The sequence below is a fragment of the Cervus elaphus genome, chromosome 18 (genome assembly GCF_910594005.1).
Source record: "Cervus elaphus chromosome 18, mCerEla1.1, whole genome shotgun sequence".
NCBI lineage: Eukaryota > Metazoa > Chordata > Mammalia > Artiodactyla > Cervidae > Cervus > Cervus elaphus.
The window spans coordinates 95,564,962-95,579,390 of NC_057832.1; the positions used below are offsets into that span (position 1 = coordinate 95,564,962).

The 14,429-nt window shown below is 35.4% G+C and overlaps 1 protein-coding gene across 12 annotated transcripts in view; it reads right to left on the reverse strand.

Moving 5' to 3' along the window:
• POT1 (protection of telomeres 1) overlaps positions 1-14,429 on the reverse strand; it is a 91,084-nt gene that overhangs the window by 22,987 nt on the left and 53,668 nt on the right. For all 12 annotated transcript variants that reach the window (XM_043872277.1, XM_043872278.1, XM_043872275.1 and 9 more), the window contains 3 exons: positions 13,660-13,815; positions 5,898-6,067; positions 4,692-4,780 (listed from right to left, as the gene is read on the reverse strand). In XM_043872277.1, coding sequence (XP_043728212.1) covers positions 4,692-4,780; positions 5,898-6,067; positions 13,660-13,815 — 415 coding nt within the window. The remainder of the gene's footprint in view (positions 1-4,691; positions 4,781-5,897; positions 6,068-13,659; positions 13,816-14,429) is intronic.

Consider the following 14,429-nt stretch of genomic DNA (forward strand, 5'->3'; position numbering starts at 1 on the left):
AAATTTACTAAGTTTAATAGGATGACTTGATGAATGGCATCAAATACAATTTTACTTAAACAAAACAGCAAAAATAGTGATCACAGCAATGCATTTTCATGATGCTTTCTAAAATGAAGAATTGAAGACTTAAAAAAAGTATTCACATTTTGCACTTATATTAGCTTACCACATTCTGTTACATATAATAGTATGTTATATTTTTATAATTTATTATATGAAACATCATATACAAATATATGGATTACTTGTTCTTCTTCAACATCACTATTAAATGGCACAAGGACCCATGGTAAGAGAAACTGCATGGACACATTAAGCTGGCAAACTATCTGATTACTTAATACCTGCTATTCTGCATGAAGTGAAACAATGTAAAAGCCTGATTAGTAAACAAATAATAAGAAAATAAGAGAAAAGATGTGCAAAATTGTATTAAAACCGTCTCCCACAGACTGATAAGAATAAAGATAAAGAGCCCAACAGAAAATCAGGTAAAGAGTAAGAGCAGACAATTCAAAGAAGTAAGAAGGGTCGATAAATATAAGATTTTTTAAGTTTACAAGTACTCAGGGAAACTAAATATACCTAACACCTGCCAAACTGAAAAAAGTACATATATTGTTAAAGCAGTACCACTGACAGTCTGAGGAAGGGACATGCTCCCACACTGTTATTTGCATTTGAATTCTATGACATTTTGGCATATAATCTGGTGTCATCTATGAAAATAACATGTGTTTACTCTTTGATCCTTCAACCCCACCTTTACGAATTTTAGAGAAAAAATAAGCTTGAATGTACAATTGTTCAAGGATGTTTATTAAAGCATTATTTGTAAGAGTAAGAAACTGAAAACAACTGTCTATCAAATAGAAAATGGCTGAATTCATTATATTAGATTAATGTAAAATATAATGCAGCTATTAAAAGAATGAGTTTGAGTTATATGAATTAGCCCAGAAAGAGGTCTATAATCTCTCATTAAAGAAAACAACCAGCATACTAAAGTCTCACTTTTGTGAAAATTTTAAACAGAGGAAGAAGATATATATGTTCATATAGAAGTATGTATATTTTTATAAACATGAATGGTTTGAAGAATTCATAGTCAGCTGTTACCTTTCCCTCAGCAAGTGGGAATAAAGGCATGGGAAAGCTATACGTAACTTGATACTGTCATATGTACTACTTCTGTAATTTGAAAATAATCAGAAAAATATTTTAGGAGAAAAGAGATTTCAAAAAGTATAATTATAAATCACATTGGCTCTAAATGATTGTCAACTGAAGTAAATTGGCCTCATAATGGGTAGTTCAAGTAGTCACAGATTAGGCTAAAATGCTGTCATCAAGGTGCTAGGAAATATGAAGAATTTTAAAGCACATAAAATGAAGAAATAAACATGGACAAAACAACCAAATCGCCAGCATTTGAATGGCACTGACTTTGCCATCAGTTAACAGTAAGGGAGGTTGGGCAAACTATATGATTCCCATTACTCAAAGCCTCAGTTTCCTTTCTGCAAAAGGGAAGAATAGCAACCTCACAGGAGTGCGGTTAGGATCAAATAATGACTGTTAGCACTTATTTAGTGCCTATCGAGTCACAGATGTTAATTTTAATGCTTATTATTACTGATATAGATAGAAAGAGCATAAATATTCATTAAACAGATCACAGTAGGGAAGAAGTTAGGTTGTAAGAAAAAAAAAACAATCATACGGGATAGAAACATGATATAGATTTTAAAGCTCAGGATGTACAAGCAAATACTGAGACAAAATGGTAAAGGAAAAATTACTACAGATTTAGCAAATTTTTAAAATTTATATTTGAATAGCCATCTATTCAGGTAGATAATAATATAAACATACCACCAATTATCTGTTAATATTTTATAATTAGGTACTTGATTAATTCAATACAACTGGGAACTCTTAAGATATGTATGATGAAAAAATACTTGGGCTATTGGAAGTAAAGCAGCAAAAATAACCTTTGTCCCTTTGAGAAACTAACAAGCAAACAGTTGAATGGGAAATGAATACAGATTTTTAATAAGTTATATATATTTTTGTTGTTATTGTTGTTTACGCGCTAAAGTTGTGTGGGACTCTTTGCCACCTCATGGGCTATAGCCCATCAGGCTCCTCAGCTCAGTTCAGTCGCTCAGTCATGTCCGACTCTTTGTGACCCCATAGACTGTAGCACACCAGGCTTCCCTGTCCATCACCAACTCTTGGAGCTTGCTCAGACTCACGTTCATTGAGTCAGTGATGCCATCAAACCACCTCATCCGGTCGTCCCCTTCTTCTCCTGCCTTCAGTTTTTCCCATCATCAGGGTCTTGTCCAGTGAGTCAGTTCTTTACATCAGGTGGCCAAAGTATTGGAGCTTCAGCTTCAACATCAGTCCTCCAATGAATATTCAGGACTGATTTCCCTTAGGATCTATTGGTTTGATCTCCTTGCTGTCCAAGGGACTCTCAGGCATTTCTCCAACACCACAGTCAAAAGCATCAGTTCTTCGGCGCTCAGAGTTCTTTATGGTCTAAATCTCACATCTATACATGACTACTGGTAAAACCATAGCCTTGACTAGATGGACCACTGTCAGCAAAGTAATCTCTCTGCTTTTTAATATGCTGTCTAGGTCGGTCTCCCTTCATGGCATCTGGTCCCATCACTTTATGGCAAATAAATGGGTAAACAGTGGAAACAATGACAGACTTTATTTTCTTGGGCTCCAAAATCACTGCAGATGGTGACTGCAGCCATGAAATTAAAAGACGCTTTCTCCTTGGAAGAAAAGCTATGACCAACCTAGACAGCATATTAAAAAGAGAGACATTACTTTGCCAATAAACGTTCGTCTAGTTAAAGCTATGGTTTTTCCAGTAGTTATGCATGGATGTGACAGTTGGACCATAAAGAAAGCTGAGTGCTGAAGAACTGATGCTTTTGAACTGTGGTGTTGAAATAGACTATTGAAAGTCCCTTGGACCGCAAGGAGTGATCTCCAGTCCATCCTAAAGGAAATGAGTCCTGAATATTCATCCCTGAATATTCAAGGGACTGATGCTGAAGCTGAAACTCCAATACTTTGGCCACCTGATGCGAAGAACTGACTCATTTGAAAAGACTCTGATGCTGGGAAAGATTGAAGGCAGGAGAAGAAGGGGACAACAGAGGATGAGATGGTTGGATGGCATCACCGACTCTACTGGACATGAATTTGAGCAAGCTCCGGGAGTTGGTGATGGACAGGGAAGCCTGGTGTGCTGAAATCCATGTGGTCACAAAAGTCAGACATGACTGAGCGACTGAACTGAGGTTGGTCATAACTTTTCTTCCAAGGAGCAAGCATCTTTTAGTTTCATGACAGCAGTCACCATCTGCAGTGATTTTGGAGCCCAAGAAAATACAGCCTGTCACTGTTTCCCCATCTATTTGACATGAAGTGATGGGACTGGATACCATGATCTTCATTTATTGAATGTTGAGTTTTAAGCCAGCTTTTTCACTGTCCTCTTTCACTTTCATCAAAAGGCTCTTAAGTTCTTCACTTTCTGCCATAAGGGTGGTGTCATCTGTATATCCGAGGTTATTGATTTTCTCCCAGCAATCTTGATTCTAGCTTGTGCTTCATTCAGCCTGGCATTTCGCATGATGTACTCTGCATATGAGTTAAATAAGCAGGGTGACAATATACAGCCCTGAGGTACTCCTTTCCCAATTTGGAACCATTCTGCTTTTCCATGTCTAGTTCTAACTGTTGCTTCTTGACATGCATACAGATTTCTCAGGAGGCAGGTAGGTGGTCTGGAATTCCCATCTCTTTAAGAATTTGTTTAGGAAGCATAACTACAAAAAAAGCTAGTGGATGTGATGGAATTCCAGCTGAGCTATTTCAAATCCTAAAAGATGATGCTGTTAAAATGCTACACTCAATATGCCAGCAAATCTGGAAAACTCAGCAGTGGACATAGGACTGGAAAAGGTCAGTTTTCATTCCAATCCCAACAGGTTCCTCTGTCCATGGGATATTTTCAGGCAACAATACTGGAGTGGGTTGCCATTTCCTTCTCCAGGAGATCTTCCTGACCCGAGAATCAAACCCATGTCTCCTGCATTTCCTGTATTGGTAGGTGGCTTCTTTACCACTGAGTCACCTACAAAGCCCAATAGGTATATATACACACACATAAATGTATATACATAAATACTAATATAACCCAAATCAAGTAATCCTTACCATTCCAATTTGAAAATGTAACTACATAATTAAGGGGGTTAGGGTTAGTAAACAAATTAATGTTTATCTTTGTACTAGGACACGTAAATGTTTAGCATGTCTCTTTATAATGAATATCAATTTAACAAGTAAAAAAGGAGATTGGAAGGTATTAAAAAAGAGAATTTATGTTGATGTAGTAATTTTACTTAACAGAAACTAAACTGGCAGCATCAAAAATCACCCTTAGTTCTTAGGGGTATGGAATTAGCAGATATACACCACTATATATAAAAACTGGTAAAAAACCAGAATTTACTGTAGAGCACATAGAACTATATTCAATATCTTGTTAATAACCTATAATGTAAAAGAATCTAAAGCTGTACACCCGAAACTAACACAATATTATAAGTCAACTACAGTTAGGTAATGTATTAAAAAACTGTCCTTACTTGAAATGTTTGAAAAGCTGTCCTCTTGCTCTGATTGACATACACCGACAAAACTCTGGTTGGGGGGCAAATGTGCAGATTCTAAAATCCTATAATTGAAAGAATACAACTTTTAATTGCATAAAGCACAATCAAACAATGGTCAGTTTACCCTTAGAAAGCAAGAGCTTAGTGAAATTACGTAAAAATTCTGTGTGCGTTTGTGTGTGTGTATGCATTCTGCAGTAGGTCTATAGCTTTCATCAGATTATCAGGGGGTTCCAAGAGACTCTAAAATGTAAAAAACCCAGGTCTAGAAAGATACAAGTGAAATAGTGGGATCATGAAATACTGCAAATAAGCTGGGTATATAATGCATGTCATTCTAAGTCAGAACAATCTCACTCTAGACTCAAGCAATGAAATACTATATGGCTATATACTGCAATCTAAGAAATAAAGTAGGAAAACTGATATAAGGTTATTAAAATAGCTAATTTCATTGATGTTAAAGTCATCTTGATTTCAATATGTTAAAACTTAGAAAATAGTTTTGTCATTTCAATTTACTGAACAGGATATTTTCTATATCTCTTTGAAAATATGCAGAAGACTTTTTATTTCCCCAGAGTATAGATCAAAGAGTTTCTACACACAATGACTAATAGGAATACTTCAGGGAAAAGGGAAGTACAAGTGTAGCAGGATTTAAGGTACTATTCACTTTCTGGGAACACCTAAAAGTTTTAAAAATATGACACCATGAAATATTTATGCTATCTATTTTCTTAGGTATACACACTTTAAAAAGGCAGGATTTTTTTCCACAGAGGACCAAGTACGTTTGGCATCCTAGGTATATATATCAAGTTTTCCAAATTTTAGCTAAGCTCCAGTTTCCACTGTTTGTTTCCATACTTAGAGAAGGTGGAAAATGGTAGAACATAAAGTGCAAAGAGTAAAAGTAAGAAAGAATATAAGTAAATGTTGGAAAACTAAAGACTATTCAGCTCTGCTACTGTTTAGCTATTTGAACCAACAATCACTTGATTTGTTTCATTTGGTTCAGCCATTTAAAAAAAATGAATAATGGCACAGAAGGCGCTGAGAATGAATTACAAGGGATTCATTAGATTCCCTCTCCTCACCTCAGAACTACATTATCTTAGAAATCAGCTTAATTAATACCTTATTTACAATTTCTAGATAGGTATATAATAGGCTTACTTTTTCAGCTGATCCACATCGGAGTTATTTTCAGGCAAGACTCTGATTCCCCGACCATAACTTGTGCCTCCATGGAGATGAAATTCTAGGGCTAAAGACGTTGCTAGGTTCTCTGAACTGACTGACTGAAGTTTGGTATGGAGGCTATAAATTCTAAGGAAGCTTCCAACCTAAAAATAGACGGTTTATTATTTAGAAAATGGAGAAAACTAAAAAAAAAATCTGTGATATAGTATTTAACAACTAATATGGGGTACAGACCAATAACCAGGGGTGTAGACCCATCAGAAAGGGAACTGGTATACTACACTGATGTATACTCAATATCAGCCCCAAGGACACCATACTGAAACCAAAATGTGTGTATGTATACACACATATACATGTATAGATATGTATGTATGCATTTTTTCAAATCTAAAGGCACATTTTCATTTTGGGGATATTAAGACATGAAATATGACTGAGTCCTAGCTCTGGTAAAATACAGTAGCTTAGAAACCTATTACCTAAATCAAATCCAAGCCCCCTATTTGATTAGGGTTTTTGAAAATAACCTGCTTTAACTAATTTAAGGTATCACTGATGGCTGGCTCACTCAGTTGTGTTTGACTCTTTGCTACCCCATGGGCAGCAGCCCACCATGCTCATCTGTCCATGTGATTCTCTAGGCAAGAATTATGGAGTCGGTTGCCATTTCCTTCTCCAGAGAATCTTCTTAACCTGGGATCAAATTCGTGTCTCCTGTATTGCCAGGTGGATTCTTTACCATTAAGCCCACTGGGAAGCCCAATTTAAGGTAACATTTAATTAAATATGACCAATAAAATACTCTCATTATGAGAATACTAAAATATTTTCAAATGTATTATTATATCAAAATAATAAACTTCCTCTATTCCACAAGTTTGGGCTTCCAAGGTGGCTCAATGGTAAAGAATTCACCTGCCAGTTCAAGAGATGCAAGAGACACAGGTTCAATCCCTGGGTTGGGAAGATCTCCTGGAGTAGGAAATGGGAACCCACTCCAGTATTTTTGCCTGGGAAATCCCATGGACAGAGGAGTCTGGTGGGCTACAGTTCATGGGGTCTCAAAGAGTCTGAAACAACTGAACAACTTTGAATGCAGCACACATTCCACAAGTTTGATGGAAAGAAAACATTTGCAAAAACAATTTCTGTCAGGACACCATAATGTGAAACACATTCCGTGAGTTCAAATGTATAATTAAACAATATATTTTTGAACTAAATGTCCTATTGTTAATTTTAGATGTTTTGCCAAACTTAGTCTTAAAAATTTAACTCAGATGACCATTATATCTACTACTGTGGGCAAGGATGCCTTAGAAGAAATGGAGTAGCCATCAGAGTAAACAAGAGAGTCTGAAATGCAGGACTTGGATGCAATCTCAAAAACAACAGAATGACCACTGATTGTTTTCAAGGCAAACCATTTGATATCACAGTAATCCAAGTCCATGTCCCAACTAGTAATGCTGAAGAAGCTGAAGCTGAACGGTTCTATTAAGACCTACAAGACCTTACAGAACTAACACCCAAAAAAGATGTCCTTTTCATTATAGGGAACTAGAATGCAAAAGTAGGAAGTCAAGAGATACCCAGAATAACAGGGAAATTGGGCCTTGGAGTACAAAACGAAACAGGGCAAAGGCTAACAGAATTTTGCCAAGAGAATACACTGGACTTAGCAAACACCCTCTTCCAACAACACAAGAGAAGACTCTACACATGGACATCACCAGATGGACAACACCGAAATCAGATACATTCTTTGCAGCCAAAGATGGAGAAGCTCTATACAGTCAGCAAAAACAAGACCGGGAGCTGACTGTGGCTTAGATCATGAACTTCTTATTTCCAAATTCAGACTTAAATTAAATAAAGTAGGGAAAATCACTAGACCATTCAGGTATGACCTGAATCAAATCCCTTACGATTATACAGTGGTAGTGAGAAACAGATTCAAAGGATTAGATCTGATAGACAGAGTGCTTGAAGAACTATGGACGGAGGTTTGTGACACTGCACAAGAGGCAGTGATCAAGGCCATCCCCAAGAAAAAGAAATGCAAAAAGGCAAAATGGTTGCCTGAGGAAGCCTTACAAATAGCTGAGAAAAGAAGAGAAACTAAAGGCAAAGGAGAACAGGAAAGATATACCCATCTGAATGCACGGTTCCAAAGAATAGCAAGAATGCCCTCCTCAGTGATCAATGCAAAGAAATAGAGGAAAATAACAGAATGGGAAAGACTAGAGATCTCTTTAAGAAAATTAGAGATACCAAGGAAACATTTCATGCAAAGATGGGCTCAATAAAGGACAGGAATGGTATGGACCTAACAGAAGCAGAAGATATTAAGAAGAGGTGGCAAGAATACACAGAAGAACTATACAAAAAGGATCTTCATGACCCAGATAACCATGATGGTGTGATCACTGGATTAGAGCCAGACAACCTGGATTGTGAAGTCAAGTGGGCCTTAGGAAGCATCACTATGAACAAAGCTAGTGGAAGTGTTGGAATTCTAGTTGAGCTATTTCAAATCCTAAAAGATGATGCTGTGAAAATGCTGCATTCAATATGCCAGCAAATCTGGAAAACTCGGCAGTGGCCACAGGACTGGAAAAGGTCAGTTTTCATTCCAGTCCCAAAGCAAGGCAATGCCTAAGAGTGCTCACACTACTGCACAATTACACTCATCCCTCATGCTAGCAAGGCAATGCTCAACATTCTCCAAGCCAGGCTTCAACAGTACGTGAACTGTGAACTTCCAGATGTTCAAGCTGGATTTAGAAAAGGCAGAGGAACCAGAGATTAAATTGCCAACAACTGCTGGATCATGGAAAAAGCAAGAGAGTTCCGGAAAAACATCTATTTCTGCTTTATTGACTGTGCTGAAGCCTTTGACTGTGTGGATCACAATAAAGTGTGGAAAATTCTTCAAGAGATAGGAATACCAGACCACCTGACCAGCCTCTTGAGAAATCTGCATGTAGGTCAGGAAGCAACAGTTAGAACTGGACATGGAACAACAGACTGGTTCCAAATAGGTAAAGGAGTCTGTCAAGGCTGTATCTTGTCACCCTGCTTATTTAACTTATATGCAGAGTACATCATGAGAAATGCTGGACTGGATGAAGCACAAATGAAATGAAGATTGCCGGGAGAAATATCAATAACCTCAGATATGCAGATGACAGCACCCTTATGGCAGAAAGCGAAGAAGAACTTAAAAGCCTCTTGATGAAAGTGAAAGAAGACAGTGAAAAAGTTGGCTTAAAGCTCAACATTCAGAAAACTAAGATCATGGCACCTGGTCCCATCACTTCATGGGCAAGTAGATGGGGAAACAATGCAAACAGTGACAGACTTTATTTTTTTGGGCTCCAAAATCACTGCAGATGGTGACTGCAGCCATGAAATTAAAAGATGCTTGCTCCTTGCAAGAAAAGCTATGATCAATCTAGACAGCATATTAAAAAGCAGAGACATTACTTCACCAACAAAGGTCCATCTAGTCAAAGCTATGGTTTTTCCAGTAGTCATATATGGATGTGAGAGTTGGACTATAAAGAAAGCTGAGCACCAAAGAATTGATGCTTTTGAACTGTGGTGTGGAGAAGTCTCTTGAGAGTCCCTTGGACTGCTAGGAGATCAAACCAGTCCATCCTAAAGGAGATCAGTCCTGAATATTCATTGGAAGGACTGATGCTGTAGCTGAAGCTACAGTACTTTGGCCACCTGATGTGAAGAACTGACTCATTGGAAAAGACCTTGATGCTGGGAAAAATTGAAGGCAGGAGGAGAAAGGGACGACAGAGGATGAGATGGTGGGATGGCATCACCGATTCTATGGACATGAGTTTGATCAAGCTCCGGGAGTTGCTTATGGACAAGGAAGCCTGGCATGCTGCAATCCACAGGATCACAAAGAGTCAGACATGACTGAGCGACTGAACTGAGTCCTAAAAATACCTTTAATATAGAGTATTGATACTCTCTTAAGAAGACTTATAAAGAGATACATACAGAACATTATTAAAGCAACTGACATCTACTAAAGGAAGAAGCTGTAAAACCTAAATCACATTTATTATAAATCAATTTCCCACCTCTGCTTATTACTGTCTCAGTTCATTGTATTTCTCATCATCACTCTCTCGATTTGATAGAGGAGAGAAATGGTGGGGGAAAGAAAAGGAGGGGGAAATCCACACTCCTTGAGCTACTTCTTCATTCTCAAGGATACTTTTCCCAAATAATCATGTGTTTTATAAAGAGGTAAACATTTAGTCTTTTCTTCTCTGACTTCTAACACTGACAGAACAGCAGGGGAGCAGGGTAAATAAACTCAAAGGAAAAAAACACAAAAGGAAAAAGAAAAAAAAAGGATGACAAATTGATTTTCCTCATGGTCTCCAAAGTAAAGTAAAAAGAAAATATAAAATATATTTCTATTTATGCACTTCTATCTCTTTTTGAACATTTATTACTCTATAATTCTTTTTAATATACTCAATATATTAGAATAGTATTTGTATGTAATCTAAAAAGTACTTAAGGGCAGACCCAGGTGAAAGATACCATATCCATAAGTGAAAAGTTTCAAAATATAATGATAATTTCCTAATTAATTATTCTTTAAAATCAATGCAATTTCTGTCAAAATCCCCAGTGCCTTTCCTGCAACTGTAAAAGCTGATCTGAAAGTGAATAGTTAAGTTAGTTTTGAAGACTGAATTAGGAGTGAGGTATCATTTAAAACCTGTGAAGTATCATTTAAAAATAAAGGTATAAAAATTAAAACAGGCTGGTTTTAATGGGGACACATGTATGATCATGCATAAATCTTAGAAATATAATGTCAAAGGAGAAAAGCAATTTATAGAATGATAAATAACTATATGCATTTTTCAGAAAAAAATCATAAAATAAAAGCATACTAAACATGGTTGTATACACCTACATGTTAGGATAAATAAAAAGAGGATATTGGGAAGCAAAAAATTAGGATAAGCAGAAGTACAAAGAAGGTTCCACATGTAGAGTTTCATTTCTTAAAGTTAAAAGTACCTAAAATAAGTGTGCAAAACATTTATAAATATTAAGTTTGGGTGACAGACACATGGATGTTCGTTTGTCTCTACTAATGCATTTCATAATTAAACAAAATCATATTTTAAAGATCAAGAGAGAATTTGTATATACACAGGCTATAAAAATGACAAGTTGCTATTTCCAGAAATTCCTTCTGGAGGCAGCATTGTATTTTTTTAAGCTTGCTAAATATACTATAAAATATGCCAGATGCTCTGTTAAAATAGACAAATACATAATAAATAGTCTTGTTGTTAATGTGGTAATATTCCAAAAATACAGGTGAGGGAATCATAACTCAAAAATTATAAAACATATTTCTAAACACTGTTATAAAAGTCCATTTTAATACATAAACCAAAAAAGCAAAACAAACTGGCTATTAAGAAATTATTATTCCGTTTCAAATAATTTAAATATTCCTTATAAACTTTCAAAACTTTCCCTTTAGATTTAACATTTTTAATAACCTGTATATGTCTGAAAATAATCAAACTATAGTTCTTGGGTCACCGAATGCCAAACATACTAACTAGGTATATTTTATAATTATTTTTAAATTGTGTCAGAGTAAGTCTGGGGACTGAAAATACCCTGCTTTCATTTATAGACAAAATGTTTGAAATGTCATTATGTGTGTGTTTGTGTATTAAACATATAGGGAATGTGATATCTTACTTAAAAAGCAAATTTTCAGAAAAATGTTAAAAACGTTACCGCTAAAAAAACTTAAGTTGTAAAATGTATTGTACAGAGAATTCAATTATATCGTGCTTTATAACTGCCTTAACTGTTCTTTATTAAATATAATAAAAACCACATTTTTCCTGTTCCTACTCAACAAAAATACATGCATTCCATGCATTTCAATATACATATGCAATTTTAACCAGTTTTCTTCAAGCACTGATAAGAATTCATTGGCTATCAGTATCATTCGACTCTGGGGATTTCTTAAAGTAGTATGAAATGGTTGGTATGGAGGTTACCTCAGAACAAATAAAATATGCTATCAGTGTACATTAAATAAAAGCCTACAGTTATATTACTTATATACAGATAAAATTCTTTCCATTTTTCTATTACATTACAGATAAATATGTCATGATATCTTTAGATAAAAATTAATTGCCTACATTTTCTTAATTATGTGTGCTCAGAGCACCCTCTAGTGGGTGAGATAAAGCAGCGAAAAGGGAGAAGAAAAAATTTTTTTAAATTTCAGGAGGCTCACTGATTGATTCATTCATCAGAAGATAGTATTCACTTCACCCTTACAATATGGAAAGCACTTGGTAGGTACTGTTCAGGACTTGGACAGGAGAGGAACAGAAAGACCTAGAGAAGCAGCACAGGAAGGGAATTAAATGGTAAAAGTCCAATTTTAAATGTAAATTTTTTCATTTGTAAAAGAACTCTACCTGTATCTTAAAAAGATTTTAGAATTGGCTTTATCATTATATTATTTTTGAAACTAATCAATGCAGATAAAATCAGGGAAAAGCATCAAAATATATCTTCAACTGTCAGTTTTCTGACATAAAGTATGAACACACTCCCAAGGGAAAAAAAAGTGCACTTATCACCTTCCTTGACCTGGACTTGAACCTAATTTCTTGAGTTGGGTGGGCTTATTTGTAACATGATATGGAAGTGGAAATATTTCCTCTTCAAGAACATTTATTTGCAAAAAAGAAATTAGGCAGTAAAATTCATATCTAAAGAAAACTGCAATTCACTTTCACTGTTTTCTTCCTATTAAGTTGGCTGTATAACTCCCTCAAGGTAGGATGGAAGCTTTATTTGCAATAAAGGAAATCATTTCTTTATACTGCTTAAGAGGATTAGCTCTAGAAGCAGACACTGTACATTCAAATACAGGCTTCACCCAAGTGGCTGTGAAATCTTGGGCTTAACCTCTCTGAGTGCCTCAGTTTTCTCATTTGTAACAGAAATGATAGTACCTACTGCCCGAGACAGTGCTAAATACATATGAAGTGCTTCATCAATGTTACCATTATGATTGCTATTATTAGTGATACTATTCTTGGCAAGAAAGGATACTTGCAAACATAAAATAGAGTAAAATGAAGAAAAATATTCTTCAAAGTGTTATTAATAAACAAGAAGTGCCATAATTAAGCAGGATGCTTTTACCTAGAAAATTTTATCTCAAAAACTGAGCAAATTCTAATAAACTGCATGATACACACAATTTACAATATATTTTAGAGGTAGATTAACAATTTCTTAGACCAATGAGTACAAAGTTAAAGACTGGATTTTATCAAACCAATTAAAAAAGCTTAGCATTTTTTAAGTTTACAAATATTTCATACATCCTCCATCAGTTTCAGCAAATTTTATTGCAGGATGAAATTTTTATTTCTTATTTTCATAGCAAAATTGGGCACAGCTTTAAGATATTCAGAAATGCTCTTAAATTTTAAAAAGTTGTTCAAGCCATTGTAATTTAATGTATCATCTAATAATTTATTTTAAACATGCATTTTACAAATTAGAAATTAAAGAAAAAATAAATTTGGAGTTAATTTCTGGACCTCAAATATCACCTACCATGTGATTTACCCTAAAATTAATGAAAATACAAAAGACAAACAAGTTTGCAATGTAACATCACCTTTAGAGATTTAGCCACTTGAACATGGTTATCATAGACTAAAATGTCTACTGTCAGATTCTGCAGCTGATGGATGCGACTTAAATCACCTTCAAGAGCAACGTCTTGTATTAAGACTCTCCAAGATGGGAATGGGGTCCTGGTGCCATCCCATACCTGCATAAGAGGCAGAACAAAACATTTATGATCTTTTCATAAAACTGTGGAGGCTAAAAGAGGTTTATTTGCTGGTGATATGGCTTAAAAGTAATTAAATATATTCCCCCAATTATCTGGTAAGCTTTAAATATGATCTATATTTTTTCCTGATTGTACAAGGACTACCTATGTAGAGGCAATGAATAAAATATAAGTAAAAAAATTCAAACTGAGCTTAGAAAAATGATTAACACATTGCTTAATTTTATTCTTTTTTCTTTTGTGTATTTATAATATATATGTCTTTTCCTTTTTACCAAACTGGCATTCTACTCTGCTTTTATGTCTTACTTTACTGCTGGGTAGTTTTTCAAGCAACCTTATATTAGATGTAATGAACACAAATGAATGAAAATCATGGGTCCTTGAAAAGGGAAAGGTATGCTGAATTGCTACTTAAGTTACCTTGAGACAGAGATGGGAAAGGAGCCCAGGACAAGGATGCACTATCCCATCCTCAAGACCTGAACTAGCCTGTGCTAGGTTGGTAGAGATGACTGATGCTTTGTTATGCTAAAAAGGCATTGCGAAAGACATTTAATAGAGGTGGGAATGGCCCTGCATGTCCGAAG